This window comes from Trichosurus vulpecula, chromosome 5, assembly GCF_011100635.1.
Source record: "Trichosurus vulpecula isolate mTriVul1 chromosome 5, mTriVul1.pri, whole genome shotgun sequence".
Taxonomy (NCBI): domain Eukaryota; kingdom Metazoa; phylum Chordata; class Mammalia; order Diprotodontia; family Phalangeridae; genus Trichosurus; species Trichosurus vulpecula.
In genome coordinates, this window is record NC_050577.1 from 23947332 (window position 1) to 23972832 (window position 25501).

A 25501-nucleotide genomic window follows, 5' to 3' on the forward strand; every position below is an offset into this window, starting at 1 on the left:
CACTTGCATTACTCCCTGCATTACCACAAAGGTAATGCAAACTAAAGTGAACGCATAGGTCATGTGAGGAATGAATGGCAAAGCTATCTGGAAAGTTTGGAGCTAAGCCATCCTTAACTCTTCTTACCATGACCAACATGTATCACAGTGGACAGAGTGCCAGGCCCGAAGTCAGAAAGACTCAAGCTCAAATCCAGCCTCAGACTAGCTGTGTTTCCATTGGAAAGTCACTTAACCTGTGTCTGCCTTCATTTCCTCCACTATCAACTGGGGATAACAGCTCTTATTCCCAGGTTGGGGTGAGGATAAAGCACTTAGCTTACTACTGCCTGGCATCCAGTAGGCACTACAACATAAATGTTAGCTATTAATATTGTCAGTTCTACTCCATTCATTTTACAGGTGAGATAACTGGGGTGCAGTGATTAGGAGGTGATGTGTCCAAGGTCACATGGGGAGTGGCCAGAGGTGGGATATGAAGTCAAGTTCAAGGTTTCCTGAACAAGCAAAGATTGAATTCTGGGCATTGGTGCAAGTCTTGGGCTTTGGGAGAACAGTTTTCAAAGAGTTCAGAAAAGGGGCAATCAGGATCCCACAGCTGGAATAAGGTAGTACTAGTGGGAACCTCTAAAGAAATAAATACTATTGAAACAAATTGGTCTACTGAGGAAGAACGGATGATGTCTAAAGATGCCAATGTATAGGTGACTCAGTTTTTAAAAATATGAAGCAGAAAGAAGCAAAAAAGGGCAAGTAACAGAGAACAAAGACAAGGAGTAGTAAGGCTTTATAAATGCTATCACAGGCCAGAATACCCCAAATGTTATCATGATGAAAGCTGATGAGTAGGTCAATCAGGAGAACGCCAGACATCCCAAATACTTGGACAGCAGCAAAAGCACATTAGAGTTTCTGATCCTTGCCTCGTGTAAAATATTGAGAGCCATGGGCTAGACAGTTAACAGCTGAGTAGACGTGGAACTGGCTGACTAAATGAACCCATGCTATTCAACCTTAGGGTTAGTGGGCATGGGCGGCCTACTAGCAACTCTGTACATGATACAAAACTGGGAAAGAGAACTTTATACCAGAAAATAACCAGAATCCAAAAGGGAAAACACAATAGAAAGACCACCCAACTCCATTAAAGACTTATATCTATTTCCCAGGAATCTCAAGACCTACATTTGTGTTCCAAAACAATCAACTCCATAAATTCAAATGAGGGAAGTGTGACTAGGCAAGTTTCATATGAAAAAATGTGAAGTGACAGATTAAAAAATCCCACCCAATCTTGGGTGGTTTTAAAAGGCATGGTATCCAGAACAAGGTGGTAAGACTCGACTGTGGAGTGCCATGTGCATCACATCTAAAGGACACCAGCAAGCTTGAGAGTGAAGGATCCAGAAGGGCAACCAGTTACCAAACTATTGGAGACAACAAAGACCCTATTTATTGAGATCAATGTATGGAAGTAAGGACTGTGTGTCTGATCCAGAGAAGCCCAGGGCTGGCCCAGCAGGGGAAAGGTGGTGCCCTCTGCTCTGGTCCAGGGGGCAGAATTAGGAATCAAATCACCAAGCAGCATATTCAAAATTGATTTAAGGAAGAATTCCTTGACCAGGAGGACCATCTCCTGATGGGAGCAACCTCAGGGTGTCTCTAAGCAGAGAAGATGCTTGTGTCTGAGCTCCTTTGCAACTGACACTCTATGTTAAGGTGGCTTTGGGTTGGAAAAAAGATAGGGGGGAACAAAATGATTGGCATCAAATCAAAATAAAAAATGGCACCAAGGCAAGAGGGTTGCTTGGTTCACACTGTGACTCTACTAGTCAATACATCACCATTCTTTTTCTGTTTCCTCATCTACACAGGAAAGGGATTGGAGGAGGCGGCCACTAAGGTTCCTCTCCACTGTAAGCCAACAATCCCAGGAAAACACCTGATGGTGTTCAAAGCATTCAAGGGGTGGGAATTTCGGAGAAATCAGAGGGCTTGGAAAGCGCTAACAGCCTGACAAACTATATACTGGAGGGACTGGCATGGATTCCTGATAAGATCCTAAAAAACCCTTATGAAAGAGAATTGGTGAGCCCTTGGAGAGGGCACTTGCCACAACAGCCTGGTAAATCTGGAAAATGCTTCTGACCCAGAACACCCTTATGGAGGGTGTAACACTGCAAGGAAGGCCCTTGCAGGCAGTCAGCTGGAGGCAGGTCTGTGGTGGAGGAGCACAGAGCTCCATCCTCCGCCATTGAGGGCCAAGTGTTTACAGTCTTACCAAGTTTGCAGGGGACAGGATTAAAGAAGATGTCTAAGATACCAATGACAGAATTAAGATCTAAGAACCTCTTGACAAACTAGATATTTGCCTCTTCTGAGGTAGCTGGTATGAAGTAGATAGAGCTCTGGGCCTGGAGTCAGGAAGATGAGTTCAAATGCAGCCCCAGACACTTACTAGCTAGCAGTGTTAGCTCACTTAACCTCTGTCTTCCTCAGTTCCTTTATCTGTAAAATGGGGATAACAAAAGCACCTCCCTCCCAGAATTGTCGTGAGGATCAAATGAGATCATATTTGTTTAAAAAGAAGTGCTTAGTACAGGGCTTGGCACATGGTGCTTCTTCTCTTCCTCCTCCCTACTAAATCAAGTCCTCTACATAATTCCTTCTCCTTCCCAAAACCCAACTGCAAACCTAGGACAAAGAATACATGGCAAGGAACTATTTCATTTCAAGTCAACATACATTTATTAAGTGACTACTATGAGCTCAGCAGTGGGAAATACAAAAAAAAAGGGGGAAAAAACAGCCCCTGATCTCGAGAAACTCTAACGTAGACCACAGGGTAGCCAAAGACTAACTGGAGTTTTTCCTACATCCCACATTCCATAGGTCCCAAAGCACTAAACAGCCTGGTCTTTGGGTGCGCTAACACAGGTCCAACGTGAGAATTCTGGGGGGCCACATTTTGAGGAAGTCTAGCAACAAGCTATTTGTGTTGAGAATGTATTGAGAAAGGACAATGATAGGCCTTAACAGATGCTATAAAGGGACTGACGGAAGAAACTTGGAATTTTTAGCCTGGAAGGATGGATGGGCTGGGAAGAGAAACAATTATCAAGTGCTGCGTCTGTCTAGCTGTCGGTTGCTGGTTCAGGAAGAAACATTTGACTTCTTGCTTGGCCCTAGAGGAATGTGATAGAACTACCTACCATCTAATTTCAGACAGGCTTAATGAGAAGTTATTTTTTTCCATGGGAAAGTTTTCCATGGACAAAACACCTATTTTAGCCAAGGCATTCCCCATCAGAGCACCTTCTTGGATTCGCATTCTAATAAAATCTTCTTCTTGTATTAATACACCCAACTTTGTTTCTTCCCTCAAACCAACCTTCGTGGATAGAGTTTAGTAGTATTTGCACAGCAGTAGGGAAGAGGGTCAATGTCACCCTTTAAAAATCTTTCCCCATCACTCCACAGCAGTGTACTTCTGGATAATTCTTTGTAGGGGAGCAATGCAGGCCCAGGCAGCTCTCCAGGATTACTCCTCTTCCTTCACCCAATCACCAAATAACCATCGTCATTTCTCAAGGTCGTTTGGAGAAGCCAATGGCTCCTCCAAGGAAATGTGACTTGGGACCACATCAGAGGAGACACTGTAGCCTGTTTTACTTTTTGATCTGCCACAACCGACAGAATGAAGATCAATACAAGGAAAAAATTCCCAACAATTAGAGCTATTTAAAGGAAAGGAACAGGCTGCCTTGGGAAGTAGAAAATTCCTTAGTGCTGGTATTAAGTACATGGCAAGATAACTGGTTGTTGGGGATACTGTTAATGAGGGGTTCCTGATTCAAGCACAATATCCCAGAAGATCACTGACATCCCTCCTTACTTCAAGATTCTATGAAATGGTAACTGCTCTGTCTCAGCATTTCTCAGTCTGGCTCACCTAAACTGCCAACTCCAGGGCCTGCAAGTGCAAGAAGGAGGAAAGCCAGCTCCCTTCTATGGTCAACAAGTCTAGTACGACTTGCACATCTGTACAAATGGGTACATACCTCTGGATGAAGCTAACCTCTTCCCCCTAATTGGAGGGATGTTTGCAGGTAGGCTTTAAACCATTACAACGGGCAGGGATTTAACAGGCAGAGGGAGAGGACGGCCATTCTAGGCCTAAAAGACAGAGGATGCAGAGGTCTGCAATGAGGAAAGGCAGGAGGCAGAACGAGGGCACCAACACGGGAAGAGACCCGAATTCCAGGAAAAGGCTTCTGAACGTCTGTCTCAGTGTGGAACAGGTAGCAAGGAGTGTTTCTGTGCAGGCCAGGAACATAACCACATCTGTGCATAAGAATAACTACTCTGGCAGGGGCATTAAAAATGGAAGCTGTGTTAGGAGGCTACTAGAATTACTTCTGGGTTATGTAACCAACAAGACAGAGGATCAGACATTTTTTTTGGTCTCCATGAACTTGCAAACCGCCCCGGCCCCCCCCCCCAAAAAAAACCCACCAATAACAATTGTTTTCACAAGACAAGAAATCAAGAAGCCCAGTGAATTAAGAGTGGAGAAAGTTCATGTACTGAGCTTTCTCAGGAGCCTTCCCTGTTCACCAGCGTGCATGCTCCAGGGTACACAAGCCAACCCCCTAGACTTGTACTTTGGGACCCACTCAGGGATTTCCTTCCTGTTGCAGACTCTCCTGGGACACCCCACCCTTGCTCTTTCCTCATCATCCTGTTTCAACAAGCAGCTGAAACACTTTGCCAAGCCAGAAAAAGGGGTGACTAGGAGGAGAAATTGAGCTCCCTTCTTCCTGGCTGGGGAAGCCCCAAGGCTTTAGAGGCTCCTCCTGGACCATCCATCCTTCACTTCCTCAACCCTACAAAAGCAGAAGTCAACGCAGCCCAGCCAGGGAACTAAAAAACAGGGAGACCTGGGGCCAGCATACAAGACTGAGTGTGGCTTGAAAGGGAGGAGACTAGAATCCAGCTGGAGCCGGTCCTGTGCCATTTAAAAGTTACTTGGGACAGAAAAGAAAGTGAGCAACAAGAAAATATAAGGCAAAAAAAAAAAGTTAAATGCACCAAACATTTCAATAAGAAAAAAAATTCAATTAAATCTAAAGCATAACCAGATAAATCAACAGATGGCACTAAAATATGAAGTGAAAATGACAACCAAATCATACAAGAGATTAAAGGCCTCTCCAAATAAATATTGAAAAAGCAAGGAGATGCCTGACACAGAATGTTGGGAGTTCCCAAGAGAACATGGAACTTTCCTAGGTGGGCACAGGGGACAGAGTTTTAGGTTTGGAATCAGGAAGGCTCAAATCTTCCTGAGTTCAAATCCAGCCTCAGACCTTGTACTAGCTGTATGACCCTGGGCAAGTCACTTAACCCTGTTTGTTTCAGTTTCCTCAGCTGTAAAATGAACTGGAGGAGGAAATGGCAAACCACTGCAGTATCTTTGCCATGAAAACTCCAAATGGAGGTCATGAAGAGTCAGACAAGACGAAATGAACTGAACAACAATGTCTAGATTTGACTCTGCATATGTTACAAGTATTTTAGTTTTTTTATTCCAATAGGAGGGGAAGAGGGAAGGTAGAAAAAAGACAAAATAAATACTTGTTAATTAAAAAAAAAAGGCATTTAAAGCATTCCAGTGAAAAGAAGAAAACATGTGAATTATTTACCTTGCAAATACTGCCAAATGATAAAAGCACAAGAAAGGTAATGAAATAAGTTATTCCATCTCTAGACACTATTTTAAAAAAGAGGCCAGGGGTGAGGGATGGGGAAGACCAGGAAGACATCTATCGACTTCAAACCCACAACAGAAGGATTATTAAGAGGTTTCTTTTTGAAGGTACCCAATGATGGAAAGAGGAAATCAGAATTTAAAGAAACAGGAGAAGTGATGGTGAAGGAGCACTACAGACTAAAGGCCACAATCATTCCTACGAATGAATTGATGTATTATTGGTGGATGAAAACGAATGGAAGAGGAGAAAGAGGGAAGGTGGAGAGGGGAATATTTCACGTTTCCTAATCAAGTCCATGGGTAAACAATGCAGGGAAGATAATTCAGAGAGTCTCTCAGAAAGAAAAGGGGCCCCAGGAGAAAGGAAGGGGTGGAAAGGGAGGGAATCAAACAGGTAAAAAGAAAGGGGGCCATCTTTACCCAAGGGGAGAGAGGATGCGCTCCCACAGGGGAAGATGTCAGGTCTCTTAAATGGGAGAGGAAGACTTATAAATGGGCCTAATGTGCCAAGAAGTGTTACTGAGAGAGTCCACTTCCTCTGAGAGCTGTTTCTGTGGCCAACATCCTGCCTCAGACAGGAGAAGGGGAATATGAGCTCCTGGGTGCAACCTGCGCCTAGCTGGGAAGGAATGGACCCAGAGAGGGGCCTGCCTGGCACACAGGAAAGCGGTCCTGAGGAGGGAGGATGGTACAACAGGACAACACAAAACTGATCACACAAGGGCCAAATGTCTTTCCTGTGTGGAGTGTGAAGAAAAACAGAAAAGAAGCATGAAGGGGGCAGAGACCTGCCAGGCAATAACAAAACTGACTGCAATAGGAAATTCAAACTTGGAACTCTAGAACCTTTAATTTAATAAGGAACAAAAAGAGGCTGACAATAAATCACACAGACCACAAATCAAAGAACATAAGGTCAGAAGGAGAAGAGAATTTAGTGCAGAAGGCAAAGGAATCCTTTTTGGAAAAAGATGCAGAAAAAAAAAAAAAAAACCACTAAAAAGTTGGAGGGGAGGAGAGGTTTTTTTTTAATTAATTATTTACCTGAGATGGTGAAAAAAGAGAACATTAGATAACTAAATGAAAGAAAGAAAAAACTTCAAAGCTAGGTAGAGTGTTATCTTTAAATTAAATTAAGCAAAACTAACCATTATGGGGCAAAATATTCACTTACATGAAGATGAGAAACAAAAGAAATTGATTCAGAAAAAAATACTAAAGACACAAATGGAAGAACACAAACTCTCATAACTGAATAAGAACTGATTAAACAATCCAATAAAAGAAAGTGACAGATTTAAATAAGAAAGCAAAACTATAATCTGTTGCTTACAAGAAACACTGCTTAAAAGGAAAGAATAAAAATGAGAGGTTGCAACAAAATCTACTATGCATCAGGTGAATCCAGAAAAGCAGGATTTGCAATTGTGCTCCCAAACAAAGGAAAAATAAGAACTGACAATATCAACAGAAATAAAGAAATGACATTAAGCTCAAAGGAACTAGAGAAAACAAACCAACAATGATTTAAAAGCCTAATATGCTCCAAACGGCACAGCATCTAAGTACTTAGAGAAAAAATTAATGAACTGCAAAAAAAAATACTGATTATAACACAACAATATGAGACTTTAATTGCCTTTCTCAGAGGTGGACAAATTAAACAAAGATAAAAACAAAAGGAAAATACAGAATTAAACAAATTACTGGTGTAAATAGATCTAAAAGAACTATGGCATCTTCTGATGGGAACCACCAAAGAATAAGCATATTTCTCAGCACCACATGGAAAAAAGTGACCTCACACTAGGACAATGATTGGTTTATCATCCATAATACTCATCCTCAAATCCTCTATTCCCCTTACCCCACTAAAACATGTGCCAAGTCCTGCAATTTCTCCCTCCATAACATACATCTCTCCCATCCATCTCCCTTCTCACTACTGACACAACCTCCATGGCTTCCACCCTTGATTCATCCTCAGACAGCTGCAAAAGTGACTTTCCTTAAGCACAGTATTCAACCACCTCCAGCTGGTTTTCTACATTTCTTTAATTCTTTTACTACATTCAATAAAAGGCCTTTGAAGAAAAGATTAAATCTTAATTGGACGTCTTCTGGCCGAGACAGACGCCTGAACAAGAGACAGACTACCTTGCTCCCTTATAGTACTATAGCAAAAGCCTAAAATTCACATGAGATCAAGATAACCCCATGAGAAACTACAGCACTAACCTTGCCCAAACCAGAACTAGAGAGTTTAGACAGAAGCTCAAAATCAATAAATATGCAAGAAGGCCCTGCTATAGTCATGCCAGGGACACAAATAGTCTGCAAGCAAGGCTCTGTGCCCAGAAACAAGGGCAGAGGGCTCCTAGAGAAAGCCCCATGTGGTCAGAACATCCCTGAGTAAGGACCTGAGGAATACTGGGGAGTGGCAGTGGGTCAGCTGAAGTGTTGCAGGGACTTCAAGGTCCCCAAGGGGCCCTGTCTGGAGACACCAGCAAGTGCAGAGCCCCAAATCAGTAACTAGAGCCCGAAGAGATGAGAGAGTATAAAAAAAGTGCTGCCAATCCATAACAAATGATGTTCCAGCAAAGACTGTATGAAGACCTAGAAGAAATGAAGCAAGAGGGAAAAAAAATGAAAAACAAAAACTCTGGAGGGAAGAACTAAGAGGAAAGTGGTAAACCTTACCCAAGTAAGAGAATCTCTGATAACAAGAATAAATCAAACAAAAATAAATGATTCCATGAGCACAAAATCAAAATATTGTAAAGAGAAGGAAATGGAAGCTATCTGTGATCGAAAACAATGAACTGGAAAACAGTCAAGGAAACATCAGTCAAAAGTCAACAGACTTGCTGAAAACCATGATTTAAAGAAAGCCTAAACAAAAACCACCCTGATCTCATGGAAACAGAGGGTAAAGTTGGCCAACACACACCTAGCAGGGGCCTGGCGCTGGGCTACATGCTGGGGATACAAACAGGGCCAGAAGGCACAAGTATCCTGGGGGAGCTCACAGTCCAATGGGGGAGACCATGTACAAATAAGCTCCTAGACAAGCTAAAGAGGAAGTAATCAGGAGAGGCATGGCACCAGAGGAGACTGGGAACAGCTTCCTGTGGAAGGGGGGGATTTCAGCTGGGGCTGGAGGGATGCCAGGGAAGCCAGGAGGAGATGAGGAGGAAGAACATCCCAGGCATGGGGGACAGCCAGTGAGAATGCCAGGAGGTAGGAGACAGAATGTCTGTCTGAGGAATAGCAAGGTCACCAAGTATGGAGGTGAGGTGCTAATAAGACGTGGGGGTGTAGGGGGGTGAGTCAGGAGGGGTTTTGAAGAGAGGATTTTATATTTCATCCTAGACATGATAGGGTGGCCCAGTTTACTGGGGGAGGGGGAGGCATGGACATGATTGGAACCGTGCTTTAGGAAAATCGCTCAGATGGCTGAGTGGCAACAACGGTGTGCCAGGCTGACCGACCAGTAGTTTATTGCCAATAGTCCAGGAGTGAGGTGACGAGGGCCTGAACCAGGTGGGTAGCAGTGTCAGAGATGAGACAGGGCATATGTTACTATGGTAAAATCGACATGCCTTGGTAACGAATTAGATATGGAGGGAAAGGGTGAGAGTGAGGAGCTAAGGATTTTATCTAGGTTTGAAGGATGCTGCTACCTTCAACAGGAATACAAAAGTGTGGAAGGAGGAGGGTTTAGTGGTAAATATAATTAGTTTTGGACATGCTTAGTATAAGACTGGGTGGAGAACCTTCAAACTTGAGGTCACATGTGGCCCTCAAGGTCCTCAAGTGGGGCCCTTTGACTGAATCCCAACTTCACAGAACAACTAAGGACCTAGATGGCCACAGGTTCCTTACTCTTGGGAGGGACAGTTAGGTAGAGCAGTAGATAGAACAATGGCCCTGGAGTCAGGAGGACCTAAGTTCAAATTCAGCTTCAGGCACTTGACATTTATTAGCTGTGGGACCTTAGGCAAGTCACTTAACCCCAATTGCCTCACCAAAAAAAAAAAAAATTATCTACAGGACATCCAATTCAAGATGTCCAATAGGAAATTAGAGATGCCAGAATGGAGGTCAGGACCAGATAAGATTTCAGAACCACCCCATAAAGTTGATAAATGAATCTAAAGATCACCAAATGAAATAATACAGATGGAGAAGAGGAGAGGGCCAGGACAGAGCCCTTTGGGACACTCATCAGGAAGGAGGAGTGGTCAGCAGGTAGGAAAGTGAGGAGTGAAGAGTCATGAACCTAGAGAGAAGAGTATCAAGGAGAAGACAGTGTCAAAGGCTGTTGAGAAGGATAAGGACTGAGAATAGATTTGACAATTAAGGGATCATTAGTAACTTTGGAAAGAGCATTTTTCATTGAATGATAAGGTCAGAATGCAAACTGTGAGAGTTAAGAAGAGAGAGATACAAAGAATCCTTCAAATATCTTCTGAAAGAAACTCTAAAAAGAAAACTCCCGGAAACATCACAGCCAAAACCCAGAGTTCCCAGGTCAAAGAAAAAATACTTATGGAAAAAAGTAGTTCAAGTATGACAAAACTAGTCAGGATTATACAAGATGTGGCCTCTTCCACTATAAATTACAGATCTTGGAATACAGTATTCCAAAAAGCTTAAACTCTAGATAACAACATACAACGCTGGGGGGGGGCGGAACGGGGAAGGGAAACAAACCTTTCATGTAAGAGAACTTTCAAGCATTTCTGGATAAAATGAATAGAATGAGTGGGAACTTTGAAATGTGAACACAAAAGCAGAGAGAAATCAAGAAAGGAAGATTTATTTGGTCAACTGGAAAAAAGTGTATGATGAGCTTATATGATGAGGTAGTGGTACTAACATTTTAATAGGGTGAGAAGAAAAACCATTCTTAAGGACATTAAAGTCTTTAAAGGTTACGGTGGTAGTTAAATAAGAAATAGCGGGCCTAGGAGAAGACTGGTTCTGTTTTAAGTATATGAGATATAGAAAGGACTGGGTAAATAGTATATCTTAGTACAGAAAGGAAGAAGTCAAGGGTGGAACTTGCTACTCCTCCTATTTAGGGTGAGAAGAATAGCAAACAAGTATGAAGAGTTGGAGAAGTCAGCATCAGAAGAATCTCACTTTTATTTGAAACAAACTGGGATGGGGGGAGGTGGGAGAGAAAGGAGGACAATACTGGGATGGCAATAAAAACAAATTTTCTGGTGCTGAAGGCACTAAAAGGGAAAAAAAATTAAAGCAAAGAATTAGCATCTAAGATTCCCTCTTAACAACTGAGAAATAGTTGCACAAGTTGTAACATTGTGACAATAATGGATTAGAATTGTGCCATAAGAAATGAGATCATTTCTGAAAATCTTGGTTAGTAAGAACTAAGATATAGTGAAGTAAGCAGAGCCAGTAGAACAATTTATACAAGGACAAAAAAACAACCACCCAACTTTGAAAGATTTAAGAAGTCCGAAGAATGCAAAGATCAAACTGCGTCTCCAGAGCCAAAAAGAGATAACATGTATTTTTGGACAGGACCACTGTATGGATTCTTTTTTGCTCAACTAGGCTTACAAGGATTTTCCCCGTTCCTTTCTCTTAGTTAACTGAGGTGAGGGAGTGAAGGGTAATTAAGAAGAAGGGCCACTGAAACTTTACAAAAAACATACAGAAGAAAGCACCATACAGCACGACTAACCATATAGCATAAAACGAAGATGTGTAGTTTCAAGGAGAATACCTCTTTTGTATTCTACTATGTATAAAGAAATGCTGTTTCTGGGTGTTAAAGTTCAGAATTTTAAAAATGTTTTTTCAGTTAAAAACTATATGACTTAATTATAAAGAATCTGTAAGTCAATGAACAGATTATAGAAATAGAAAATTTCAAAGAAAACAACAAAACAACATTGCAAAACTCATGGAAAAATTTGTTTCTGAATACTCATCAAGAGAAAAAAATTCAATGAATTGGGCATGCAATTTTTTTTGCAGGGGGGAAGGCAGGGCAATTGGGGTTAAGTGACTTGCCCAAGGTCACACAGCTAGTAAATGTGTCAAGTGTCTGAGGCTGGATGTGAACTCAGGTCCTCCTGACTCCAGGGCCGGTGCTCTACTCACTGAGCCACCTAGCTGCCCCAGGCATGCAATTTAAAAAACTTGGAAAGCCACAAAAAAAAAAAAAATAGGGGAAAAACAGAAATTCTAAAGAGCTAAAATTGAAAACAATAAAGTTAAATAAGCTAGGAGTTGGTTTTTTAAACTGTTAAGAAATCTGATTAAAAGGGGAACCAAATTGTTTCTATAAAAAATGAACCAAGGAGAATTCACAATTGGAAATAAAATAAAGGAAACAATCAAAAACTAATTTCCTTAATTATATCCCAATAGAACCGCTAACTTAAATTAAATGGATTCAAGTAGACAGTACCTCTGTTCTAATACCCATTCCCCATCCCATCCCCAAAATATCAACGCAAGAAATAAAATATTTAAGTAACCCAAAATCAGAAAAAGAAATTGAACAGGGCAAACTGTCCTCCAAAAACCAGGTACATTTGCAAGTAGAATATATCCAACATTAAAAAAAAATTCAGAAATGAAGGGAAACCTCCAAACTCTTTCAATGATACAAATATTGCATTGATACTTATACTTGAGAGAAACAAAATTATAGAACAAATACCCTTAATGAACATAAACACGAGGTTAGCAAAAAGGATACATCAACATATTAAAATTATAAGCCATGCCTGGGTTGGATTTACACCAGTAAAGCAGGGTTAGATCAATAAAAAAGTTATTAACATAATGGATTATAATAAAACTATAACCCACATTTTATACACAAATACCTCAATAAAATGTGTATATATGTATCTATGTACTTTACATATGTACATATACTGAAAACTTTTTAAAACAAAATCTAGCATGCATGTCTGTTTACAACACTATAAAGCTAAATGGTTGTGGTCAGCATCCACCTAAAAGCAAGAACCAACATCCTAAGACACCTCTCTAATAAGATCAGGGTTAAAGCAAGGGTGTCTCTGTCACCACTACTATTTGACTTATAGGTAGAAATGCTACCTAATAAGACAAGAAAAAAAATCATGAGAATAAATAAAGAAAAGAACAAAACTATGCTTGCCTTTCTCCAACTGGTGAGCTCCTCCTGGAGCCTCACAGGTTTGGGGAGGGGTTAAGCTAGTCTGCCTTGTTTCCTACCAAGTGGTGTTCCTGACTCTTTAGACTTAGAATCACGCCAGCTACCTCCACCCCCTGCCCTCCTCATTTCAGCTGCCTTTAGTAAGCGGTTTTCCCCAAGTACAATGTAAGCTCCTCAGTGGCAGAGACTGTACTCCCAGCGCTTAGCACGATGCCTGGCACTTAAGTGCTATCATAAATGCATGTGTATTTCAAAAGGCAATAAAAAATTTAATTAAAACAATCACATCAGCCATGCTGAAGGATATAAAATCCACACCGATCATCAGCATGTCTATATATTACTAACAAAATCTAACAGGGAATGCTAGAAAAAGATATTTCATTCAACATAAAGAAAGTATAAAGTACTTAGAAGTTTATCAAGATATACACAAGAACTCTAAGACAACTACAAAATACTCTACAGAATAAAAGCAGATATAAATAATTGGAGAATTATTTATTGTTCAGATTAGGTCATGCCAACATAATAAAAATGACAATACTACCAAATCTAATTTATCCAGTGCCATACCAATCAAACTACCAAAGGACTGTTTAAGAGAATTAGAAAAAATTAAAAATTTTTATTTGTAGAGACAAAAGGACAAAAATCTCAAGGGAAAAAATGGGGGTGGGGGAGGGGGGGCCATGGCACTCTTATGGTGGCGCAGAAGCAAACCTAGCAATACCAGATTTCAGACGATACTATACAAAAGGAGGAATCATAAAAGCTATCCGGGACTGGTTAATAAACAGAGGTCCATCAGTGGAGCAGATCAGGGACACAAGAAAAAGAAACAAATTAATAGAGTAGCACAATACTTGACAATCCCAAAGCTTCCAGCTACTGGGCTATGGTCACACTGACAAAAAGTGCTCAGAAAACTGGACAGCAATATGGCAGAAATTAGATACAGACCAAAACCTCACAACATAAGACAAATGCACTCTCTCTTTCCCTCCATCTATTTGGAGATATGAGATAAAAGATCATCACACAGAGATCACGAGAGATAAAAGGTAAGCAAATTAATCAAAAAAGGGAATACTTTTCACAAATTTTATGGATAGAAGAATCTATGACCAAAGAACTGAGAGGAGCCACAGATGATGAAATAGATAATTTTGATTATGTAAAATCTTAAAAGTTTTTAAATAAAAGTGATAGTTAAAATTAGAAGGGAAATGGGGAGAAAATCATCACAAGTTTCTCTGCCAAGTTTCATATCTAAGAAACTGGTTCAAAATTTCTAAGAGCTGTTTCTCTATGGATATATGGTCAAGGGATATGAATAGGCAAGTTCTCAAAGGAAGAAATTCAACTTAATAATAATTGCATGAAAAAAGTAACAAATCACTAGTAATTAGAAAAATGCAAATACCAGCAACTTTGAGGTTCCATTTTACAATCATCACAGTGGCTTAGGAAAATTACAAATTATTAGAGGGGCCATGGGAAAACAGATGTCCAAATGCAATGCTGGTAAAGCTGTGAATTGGTTTGGCCATTCCAGAAAACAATTTGGAACTACAACTAGCCATTCAATTGCGTGTACCCTATGACCCAGAGATACTACTATAAGGCCTATGCTCCAAAGACATCCAAAAAAAGGAAAGAACTCACATTCGCAAAAACAAAAAACAAAACAAAACAAAAAAAAACCATAGTTCTTTTGTCAGCAAATAAGGAAAATTGAGAGGGTGTCCACCAACTGTTGAACAGCTGAATAAATTATGGTATATGAATCCTATTGTGATTTAAGAAATGAAGAAAGGAACAGTTTCAAAAAACTGGGATAAATAGGGAATAAAGTAAGCAGAACTAAGTTTACATAATAATGTTATAAATAAAAACCTTCGAAATACTTACTTCTTCTCAATACTACTACCAACTGGATTCCAGAGGACCACTGAGGAAGCATGCTCCCTACCTCCTGAAAGGTGACAGATTCAAGATGTGGATTATTACATTTTCGAATACAACCAATGTCAGAATTAGTCTTGTTTGATTGTTCCTATTTGTTCTACAGGCTCTGGGCTTTTGTTTCAGTTTTTTTCTACTGAGAGGATGAGCAGGATGGAGGACAAAAATGTGGGGCAGAGGGAGCAGAGATAAGGTAGCTGATAAGGGAATAAAAGGAAAATAGATCGCTGAAGTTTTTAAATGCACAACAGAAAACAGGCCAGAAAGAAAAAGACCAGCAATTTTCGAAAGTTACATATTTTAGAAGGCAAACTGGACACAATATGGAATCTCCAGTTTCACTTGGAAATGAGCATTTACTTGGTATTTATTAAGTTTAGAATACAACAAAAGAATGTTTTTTTAAAATAGAGTTTACATTAAGAGAGCCTACAGAAAGGAAAGAGAAAGGGTCTTGTGGCAGTGATAGATTAATCTTTCTAAAAAAAATAAAATAATCCAGGAACGGCAGTATGATTTAGTGAGCAAAGAACTAGGTTCCAAGTCTTAACTCTGACTTGTGCAAGCTGTGTGACCCTGAGCAAGCCACTTAACATCTTAGGGCCTTAAACAATTCACTATAAAGACTATGCTCTCTGTAAGACTGTAAATTGTAATCTGCAGTAGGAAGTGACACCTCCTGACCAAGAGCCCTATAGTAATGAAGTTAAAAATTGTAGACAAAAAAAAAATTATACATAGTATTAATTCCTCTAGTTGGATAAAGAGCTGAAACAGCTAAGCAAATTGTACCCATCTGGCAGAAACTGGGTACAGACCAACATTTCACACCGTTTACCAAGATAAGGTCAAATTGGGTACATGATTTAGACATTAATGGTGATACCATAAGCAAACCAGGGGAGTACAGAAGAGTTTACCTGTCAGATTTATGGATAAGGGAAGAATTCAGGACCAAACAAGAGATAGAGACCATTATGAAATGTAAAATGGATAAATTTAAAAGTTCTTGCACAAACAAAACCAATGCAGGAAACTGGGAAAAACTTTTTTACAGCATCTCTAATAAAGGCCTCATTTCTCAAATATAAATTTGACTCAATTCTCTATATTAAGAATACAAGTCATTCCCCAATTGATAAGTGATCAAAGGACATGGAACAGGAAGTTTTCAGATGAAAAAAAAAATCAAAGCTATCAGCTATATAAAAAATGCTCTAAACCACTATTCATTAAAGAAATGAAAATTAAAACAATTCTGAGGTACTACTTCACATCTATCAGATTGGCTAATATGACAGAAAAGGAAAATGGCAAATGTTGGAGGGGATATGGGAAAAGTGGGACACTAACGCATTGTTAGTGTTGTGAACTGAGCCAACCATTCCAGGAGAACAATCTGGAGCCATGCCCAAAGGACTATAAAATCATGCATACTGTTTGTCCCAGCAATACCACAACTATGTCTGGATCCCTAAGAAATTAAAAGGTGGAGGGGGCGGGGGCGGGGAACCTATTTGTACAAGGGTATTTATAGCAGCTCTATTTGTGGTGGCAAAGAATTGGAAATTGAGGGAATGCCCAAACATTGTGTCTGAAATGAGCAGGATGATTTTGGAAAGACTTACATGAACTAATGCAGAGTGAAGTGAGCAGAACCAGGAGAACATCATACACAGTAATGACAACATTGTACAATGAACCATAAGCATGAATGACTTAGCTATTCTCAAGAATACAATGAGCTAAGACAATCCTAAAGGACTCATGATGAAAAATGCTATCCACCTCCAGAAAAAGAACTGATGGAGTATGAATGAAGACCAAAGAATATTAATTTTTTATTTCTTCTTTTTTTTTGGTTTGAGTTTTCTTCCACAAAATGATTACTATAGAAATGTTTTACATGACTGCACATGTATAACCTATATCAAATTGCATGCTGTCTCAGGTAGGGGGGAGGGAAGGAGGGAAAGAAATTGGAACTCAATATATATTTTACCAGCCCGGGTGTTAGAAATATGCTTGACACTGAGATGTTCAGATATCAAGAACAATTTATTTTAGGAGAATCCAGAGGAGTTGGAAATGTTCCTGGCCAGGAGGAGACTTCACTCCTCTTTTTGGGAAGAGGAAGTGGAGAGTACAGGAGTGAGACCAACTTTATTCTGTTAGACTGCCATAGACTGATGCACCATCAGCTTAGTACCTCCCTTCAGAGAACTGATTGGTCTGCTCCCTTCTGGGTTACAAGCTTCCCTATACGCCCCCAACATGCAACCCCTTGGTATGTTCCTCCCTCCTCAACATACATCCCATGTTCAAAAATGGCCGAAAGCTCCTCCCTGTGGGTGTGTAAATACTCAATTAGCCAATTAAGCATGAGTGGTAGCCATTTGACCCAGTTTTCTCTTCAACCCTGACCGTTATCTGGCCAGTTTGGACCAGTTTTCCTAACATTCTGAATCTGTGGTTTCTGCAAAACCACAAGGTTCATTCCCATTGGCTGGGCACCCTCATCCTGGTTAATTTTTATTCCTTCTTTGTTCAAACTGACACTTCATTAATTATTCTGTGGAACTCAATTAACTCTTCTGTGGAAACCTAACTTTCCCAAAGTTTTACCCCTCTCTCACAGCCAGCTTAAGTAATATGTCTCTGCCGCTTGTGAAATTTTTCATCACCTGGCCCTTCCTGCCATCCCAGACTTCTTGCTTGCCATACACACACCATCCAGCTCCCCTGGCCCATTGCTGTTCTTCCAGTGCAACACTCCCTTCCATGGCCCAGCCTTTGCACTCCTTAGCTGGCTCTCATTCCAGAAGGATTACCTCCTCCCTCTCACCTCCTAGATTCCTGGGCTTTCTTCAAGCCTAAACTCAAATCCCCTTTTCTATCAGAGGCTTCTTAGTCCCTCCCAGTAGCTGGGCGTTTCCCTCGGAGATTATTGTCCTGCTCTGTGTACATCCTGTACATACCTGGTTATGTACATGTTTGTGGTCTTGTGTCCGTTCCACTCCCCCCCCCCAGCCAACTCCTAGAGGGCAGAAATGTTTTTGCCCTTGTATTAAAAACAAAAAAATAACTGTTTGCTGACTGACTGCCTCGAACCCAATTCTGCTCTCCTACGAACATCAGCAAACACTAGATGGTCCTAAATGCAATGGCCTGAAAGTCAGGCAGCCCAAGGTCTAGTTCCAGGTCAGTCTGCCATCAATTTCCAATGTGACCCTTAACCGGTCATTCAGGCCCAACTGAGGCTCAATGGACCTTAGTTTCTACATCTGTAAAAGGAGGTGGTTTCTCTGAGGTCTCCAAGGTCCCTTCTGAAAGAAAAACACGAGCTAATAAAAATAATAAAATAAAATAAATATATGTAAATACAAATATAATAAAATATATAAACAAAATAAAAATAAGAAATAATAAAAAGCAATACTTTTGGAGGGGGATATAGGCTAATCAACAGGCTTTTAATACAATCCAACGCTTCAGAGTATTTTCAGTTTTATAATTCATAGTTATGAATTCATGGATATTTATAGAATCATAATCTGGTTTTTTACATTTAAAAACCTAACTCTTGCCTTTTAAATTACAAACTAAACTGCTCTAACTTTTTGGGTTCCAGGCTCAACATAACACAAATTAAATTCCTGAGTAGCCTAATTGTAAAGCTATAGCTAGGGGCTTCACAATAGAAGCTGGCTGCGTGGCTTTCTTTACCCAAAGCCCTTACATTGTTAAACAAACCATTTGAAGGGACTGCTTCAATGCAAAGATGAAACCAACTTTTCCCTATCACTGGACATATCAAAGTAGATTCTCTTTCCTCCTACTTCTCTGGATTCTTAAGCTTCTTCCCAGGATCAGCTTGAGCAGCTGTGGTGGCGGCTGCTGCTACTGCCCCTGCTTTTGCCACCACCTCCTTCACAAGGAAGCCCTGCCTGAGGCCCAGAGTGGCTAACATACTCCCCTGTCCCAAATGATCATTTTTATACTGGTGCATGTCCAAACAGAACATAAATTGTCTTTCAGTTTGTTTTTGTATCCTCAGAACCAAGCATCTTGCACACAGTAGTAATGCTTCTTAAGAATACTGAGAAAAAATCATACAGGAGTATGATGTATTCAATTAGTTACAACATCTTAATATTTAGCTATGTCTATATGCTCTGACTAGGAAGAAGATTTTAACATGTGCTCAAATTCCAGGAGGCTGACAACACGTGAATATATTCTCTCCTGTATGCCAGGTGAGCTCAGATAGCTGCACCACCCCATCAAAGCACCTGAATTAAAAAAAAAAAGCAATCTTCCCCATAGAGGAGTTCCAGGACCATTTAAAACAGGGTATCTTCACCTTTTGGGTGCCATACACACCCCCTCCGGTAGTCTTGGTGAAGTCAGAACAATATTCTTAAATGCAAAATATATGCAGGATTACAAAGGAAATCAGTATTGAGTTGTTGATACGTAAAAAAATAGAACAGCCCAGTTCCTGGACCCTGATGCTAGAACCTCCCTGAGGTTGTTTTAGGACGAACAGGAAACATACCCCCAACACTCACATCCCACTTCTATGTTCCTGGCCCATGCTAACTCTGAAAATCTGGTGCTTCCCCAGGATACCCTGGGAGCTCCTTGGTACTCGGACAGTAGACAAGTATCAGCAGTGAATTGGGCCCCCTGCCACTATCCCCTTACTGAGGAACTCTCTAGCTAGAAAGAAGCAGGAGATACTCCCAGGCCCCTTTGGTTTTAGGGCTCCCCATTACAAAACCTGTTCCAGCAATGTTTTTGGAGTCAGTGACCTCAGTCCCCAATTCCTCCTAGTCTATAAACTCCAAGTGACTTGAGTTTTAATTCTTGTTCTGACTCTATTTAGGGTACCTTGAAAACTGGCCAATGGGATCCTGGCACTTCATCTATAAAAGGAAGCCCCCAGTGGGTTTCAAAATTTTCCTTATCAGATTTCATTTTCCCACAGAAATAAATGCTATACATTGTGACTGGGCTGCTAGGACGTCCACAAAAAGCCTTCAAAACCCTCCAAGAACATGGAGTGTGGCCTCCAAACAGCTGATGACTAGGGGGTGAGGGAAGAATGGGCTGGCAGGGATTCTGCAAGAATCCAACTTCTGAAACCTACAGAATGTTGAGCATCAGTAACTCAGAGAACACCATTAACCCCCACCAACTTCAGGAGAAGTTATCAAAATATTTAGAAAGGTAATAATAGGGTATAACATGTCATAGCCACCACAGAGGTGGACTTGGAATAAAGAAGACCTAGGTTCAAATCCTACCTGAAACACTAGCTACGTGACCCTGGGCAAACATCTAAATTTCTCTCATCTTTCAAAGTGGAGATGGATAATAACGCAAATACCAGAGAGTCATAGTGAGGCTTTAATGAAATAAACGTACGTAAAGTCTTAGGCAGAATTTAAATTATTGCATAAATGCAAGTGAATTTTTATTGACAATCATCTCAAAGTAAGCAAAAACAATTTTCCCAGATAAAAGTCAATGTAAAGGAGCGCTGTTAAACTGGTTGGACAATGAAATGTAAACGTTTTGCAAGTACTGAAAATATTTTCTCCACAAGCTACTTTTCTGTCACTATCAATAATTGAAAACCACAACTCTAAGTCAAATAAAAAAATGGAAAAACGATATTGCACGCTGCATTAAGAATCTATAAACACATGCACTCAACATGAAATTCATCCGACCTAACCCTTGTCTGCCACCGGCAAGAACGAGCATTTTGACATATTAAAAAAACAACCAGAAAATTGTGGCAATGTATCATGTCTATTCATTTAATTCTTTCAAAATTTAAGACCTACATCTTCGTCTGAAATCTAAAGAAAAATGTAAAAAACACATGAGGACAAAGGAAATAAATCAACTCAGAAAATTCTCCCGATGGTAAACTTATTCTGGAGAGGAGGGAGAAGCCGGAGGAGCGCAGCCCAGAGAGAATGAGCGCGAGCCCCGTGGAATTCTCCCGCTGTGTGAAGGTCCCCGCCGGAGACCGGACAGAGGCCCACGAGGGACGGCGGGAAGGCTGCCCACTCGCAAAAGTCCACGGATCGTCTATCCCCAAGAGTGACGGCGGCCGGCCCAGAGGCGAGCAGGGGGTGCTCCGATCTCACCCGGAGACCACCCCCCATCACTGGCCGGGGGCCGGCACTCGCTCCTAACCTTGCGAGCGCCAGGTCCAGGGGAAGGGAAAGCTCGCCCGGGGCCAACAGGTGCGCCCCCGTCCCGGAGCCCCTTCGCTCGGGCCAGAGTCGCCGGACAGCCCGGCCGCCGGACGCCCGCGGGGCCCGGGGACTGGGTGTCCGAGCCCCACGCTGCCCGGCGGGGCTTGCCAGCTGGTCTGGGCCCCCCGACTTGGGGAAGCGGCCAGGTGGTGGGCGCACCGCTTCCCGGCCCGAGGGGCACGGGGCCACGGAGCCCCCCTCGGGCCGAGCCGCTACCTTCCCTGGCCCCGGGTCCGAGCCACAGCCTCAGGGGCTTTGGGGAAGGGTCCCTCCCCCGCCGCGCAGCCGGTGTCCGCGGGGGATCCCTCTGTGCGCCCCTCCGAGCCCCGGGGTAGGGGAGCTGGTCACTTTCAGGCTCGTCACTTTCCCCCCCTCCCAGGCAGACCTGGGCCCCGGCTAAGTGGGGGCGGCACGCCCGGAGGCCCCCGCGAGCTGCCAGCACCCGGGAGCCCCGAACCCCTCCTCCTCCTCCTCCTCCGCCCCGCGGTGGGGCAGGCAAAGTTGGAGGCGGGGGAGGGGCGGGGGGCCGGCGCTCGCGGGGACTTCTCGGAGCCTCGGGGTCGTCCTCCTCTGCGGCAGGCCCGCGAGGGGGGGGTGGCGGCCGCCCCACGCGCGCCCTCGCCCCCGCCCCACGCCGGCCGCCCGCTCACCAGGGGTCGAACTCGTGGATGATGCTCTCGAAGCGGATGACGGCGAAGAGGCGCGAGCTGAAGCCGGCCAGCCAGGCCAGGAAGAGGATGGTGAAGGAGAGCAGCGACTGCCAGCCGGCCGGCTGCGACAGCCCGCCCGCCAGCGGCGCGGGGCCCGGCCCCGGCCCGCCCGCCTTGGAGCCGGCCCGCCCGCCGCCGCCGCCCGCCGCCGCCTTGGGCTTGCTCTCCAGCGCCGAGGGCTCCGCCATGTTGTCGCCCGGCGGCGGGTCTCGCTCGCAGCCGCCGCCGCCGGAGCCGCCGCCGCCGCCTGGTGTGTGGGGCGCTCGCTGGGCGGGGCCGCCCGGGAGGAAGGGGAAGGCCGGCAGCGAGGCCGGGGGGGCGGGGCTCCGGCGCGGGGGCGCGCGCGCGGCCCCCGGTAGGCTCGGAACTTCCGAGCCGGAGCGGGAGCGAGCGCAACCGCGCCGCTAGGTCCTGGACCAGGAAATGGAGGCGCGCGCTCGGCAGCAAGGACAACCCCCCCACCCCCTACCCTGCCCCTTCACACGCACGCGCCAACCCCCTCTCTCCGGGGTGGGGGCGGAGCGCGAGCAGCCAGAGCCCCGGCCCGCGTCCCGACAGGAACTCGCCCCTCCGCCTGTCAGAGAGCGACAGGTCCGTCAGCGGGCGGGCAGTAGCCCGCCGCCGTAGCCAATGGGGAGAGGGATCCCTCCGAGGAGGCGGGGGGCGGGGCTGCAGGTCGCTCCCGCCGCCTCAGTCGTCCCGGACTGCGCGGTTACGCTCTCATTGTCACTGGAAAGACGCAGCTTCGCACGTGGGTCCGCCTGGGAAGGCGGAAGCGCTTTCGGCCACCGCTCTGGTACCGTCCGAGCCAGGAGCGAATGCCAGGGGGCGCGGGAGCGAAGAGCTTCTGCTGTAGGAAGGCACGGGGAAGGGCCCAATGCGCCGGGCGACGTGACATTTAACCCACTTCGTGCGGCCCGCCTTCGGCACCACGCGGAGAGGGGAGGGGGAGCGAAGGGAAGGTGCGCAGGCGCGGAGTGCTCGCCGGTAGGGAGCGCGTGGGTCCCTCTAACGGCAGCTTCCCCTGCCCACGTGCCGAGGGGGCGGGGCGGCGGATCCGACGGCGCGCGCAGCCTGCCCTCTCCCCACCCCCACCCCCACCCCAGCCGCGGGCGCGTGTGCACGCGGCTCCCGACGGTAGCCGGAGTCGGAGCCCAGTGATGGTCCGGGCGTTCTTGCTCACCCCGGGAGCGCGCAGACCGGCTGTGACCCTGCACTGAACACTGTCCCCCACCGAATCTTTGGGGCTCCGTTTGCCTCGGCCGTGGAAAGAATCACCAAGGGTCGCTCGTGGGCGCCCGACTCGGGCTGGCTCTGGTCCCAAGCCTGGGGAGGACCCCTCCCAGCGCTGGAGGAGCCCCTAATAACTGCCGGCATTTATGCGGCTCTTAAGGTTTGCCTACGATTCGTGCACGTTATCGAGCACGTCGTCTAGCCTACTCCCTACCGCTCTACGGAGGGGAGAAACTGAGGCCCGGAGGGGTGACTGCTCCTAGAAGGGTGGAGTTTGAACCCAGGCCCCATGTTCAAACCTTCCCCCCCACCCCTATCTTGCGGGTGAGGAAACTAAGTCCGAGTTAAGTGTTGGAGCTAGAAGGCTTGGGAAGTGACCCTCGGACCACGTGACCCCATTGGCATTTCTGTATACAAGGAAACGTGACTTGCCCCGGCTGGAAGCCGGGCTGAGACGCTCGCGAGCCGAGGGTGCCCACGTCGGGCTCAGGCCTCGCCTCAGATCGCCCCGAACCAGGGTCGGGCCGGTCACGTGCAGCGCTCCACCACCCGTCCGGCTCCTATCTATCGTTGCCACCTTTTTGGTGTTTATTCTCCCTAGTCCTATTTGCGTGTTCTGTCCATCGGCTCTGAAACAGCCCTCCCCGGTACCTGTACGGGGGAAAGCAGAGGACCCCGTCACCTCGGGCAGTCTTGGCTTGAGCTCTTCCAGAAGCGCTCTCTGGTTTGAGTTGGGACTCGGTGGTCACTTGGCTGCGGCAGCTTCGGACATTTACTTAACCTTTAAGGGCCAGTTTGTGCATCTGCCAAAGGGCCAGACGGTGAAGAAGAAAGCTCTTTACAAATCTCCAAGAACTACAGTATATAAATGAGAGTTGTTACTGCTTCCTTTATACCTAAACCCAAATTAGGTCGTTAACAGTTTATATTCTATGTTCTTATTATTCATGCCTGGTAATAAACATGGAGCTTGCTAGCAAATTGCAAGTCCAAGGAAGCTGAGGTCTCCTCTATGGATTCTTTGATTATCTCTCCATAGTTTCTGGAATGCTACATTCTCCTAGTCCTCTGCTCCCCCACCGGGACTCTTTTCCCTCTTGAAGGTGATTCCTAAGGATTGATCAGGGACTCTCTTGTCTCCTTCTGCACTCAACTGTCACCACCACAGGATGTTTCCCAAATCAATTTCTCCAGCCCTAGAAAGTCCTCCACATTTCCAGCTGCAGAATTCTGTCTCTCTGTCCCTGGCCATCCCACAAGCACCCACATATCAACATGTCCAAAAAATGAACTTACTGTTTCCCCCTAAACCTGTTCCTCTGTCTAGTGTTAAAAATTTGTCAGTGCCATGGTCACGTTCCAGAGCTGGTTGTCATCTTTAACTATTCCCTGGCCCTCCTCAAAGACTATGGCAGGTTCCTGCCCATTCTCCCTTTTCTTCCTTTATCTATCCCTTCCACTCTCCCACTGCCCCCACCCTTGTCCAAAGCCTAATTACCACTTCAGGCAGGGGCTTCACCTCCTCGAGAGGCCTTTCTCTACTCTCTCCCCTCCAAATCATGCTTCACACTCCTGCCAAACTGATCTTTACACTTAGGTCTGGTCATATTACTCTCGTCTCAGAACGCATCAGTCACCATTGCCTATTAACTCAAGTTCAGACTCATTAGCCTTCCTACTTTTCCAGCCTTCACCCTCCTGCATACTCTCCCCCACCATACCTAAAATGGAACCTAACCCCCTTCCCCAATGAAATCTATTCATCCTTGAAAACGGAATTCCACAGCAGAACCTCCAGGAAGCCTTGTGGATTTCCCAGCCTCAGGCCTTGTATCTGTCATACTTACCAGGTGCTGTTTCATATGGTAGTTTTGTGTGCATATGTCTGAGCCCTTATTAAACTATAAACTCTATGAAGGCAGGAATTATTTCTTATCTAAATTTTATATTTCCCTCCACCCCCTGCTTAGCACCGTCAAGTGCTGTAGATGGTAGGGGCTTAATGAATGTTTGTTCAATTGATTGTCTTCCCTTCTGCTCAAACTCTCCTTCCTTGAACTTCCCAGGATTCAGTTATTTCTAAGAACAGTAGATTACAATGGGCCACTTTCCGTACCTCAAGTACAGTACGAGTATAACCTCTCCCTTTTCCCAATGTTCTTAGTTATTTCTGTGAGAATATGAAGTCAGTGAAACAATGTTATAAATGATGTTTTCCTGAGCAGCCAAAACTGAGGCTAGAAACCCTTAAACTTGGTGCTGAGATCCATGATTCCATCATCATCATTATTGTGATGCTTGCTTAGCCCTTCCGTTGTTGCAGACAGCCACAAGTGTTTCTCACTTGGCAGTT

The 25501-nt window shown here is 44.3% G+C and overlaps 1 protein-coding gene across 1 annotated transcript in view; it reads right to left on the reverse strand.

The window, feature by feature from the left end:
* Positions 1–22118, reverse strand: part of STT3B (STT3 oligosaccharyltransferase complex catalytic subunit B) — a 104014-nt gene extending 81896 nt beyond the window's left edge. Inside the window, exon 1 of the mRNA XM_036759436.1 lies at positions 21856–22118. Coding sequence (XP_036615331.1) covers positions 21856–22103 — 248 coding nt within the window. The 5' untranslated portion in view covers positions 22104–22118. The remainder of the gene's footprint in view (positions 1–21855) is intronic.
* Positions 22119–25501: the final 3383 nt, after the last annotated feature.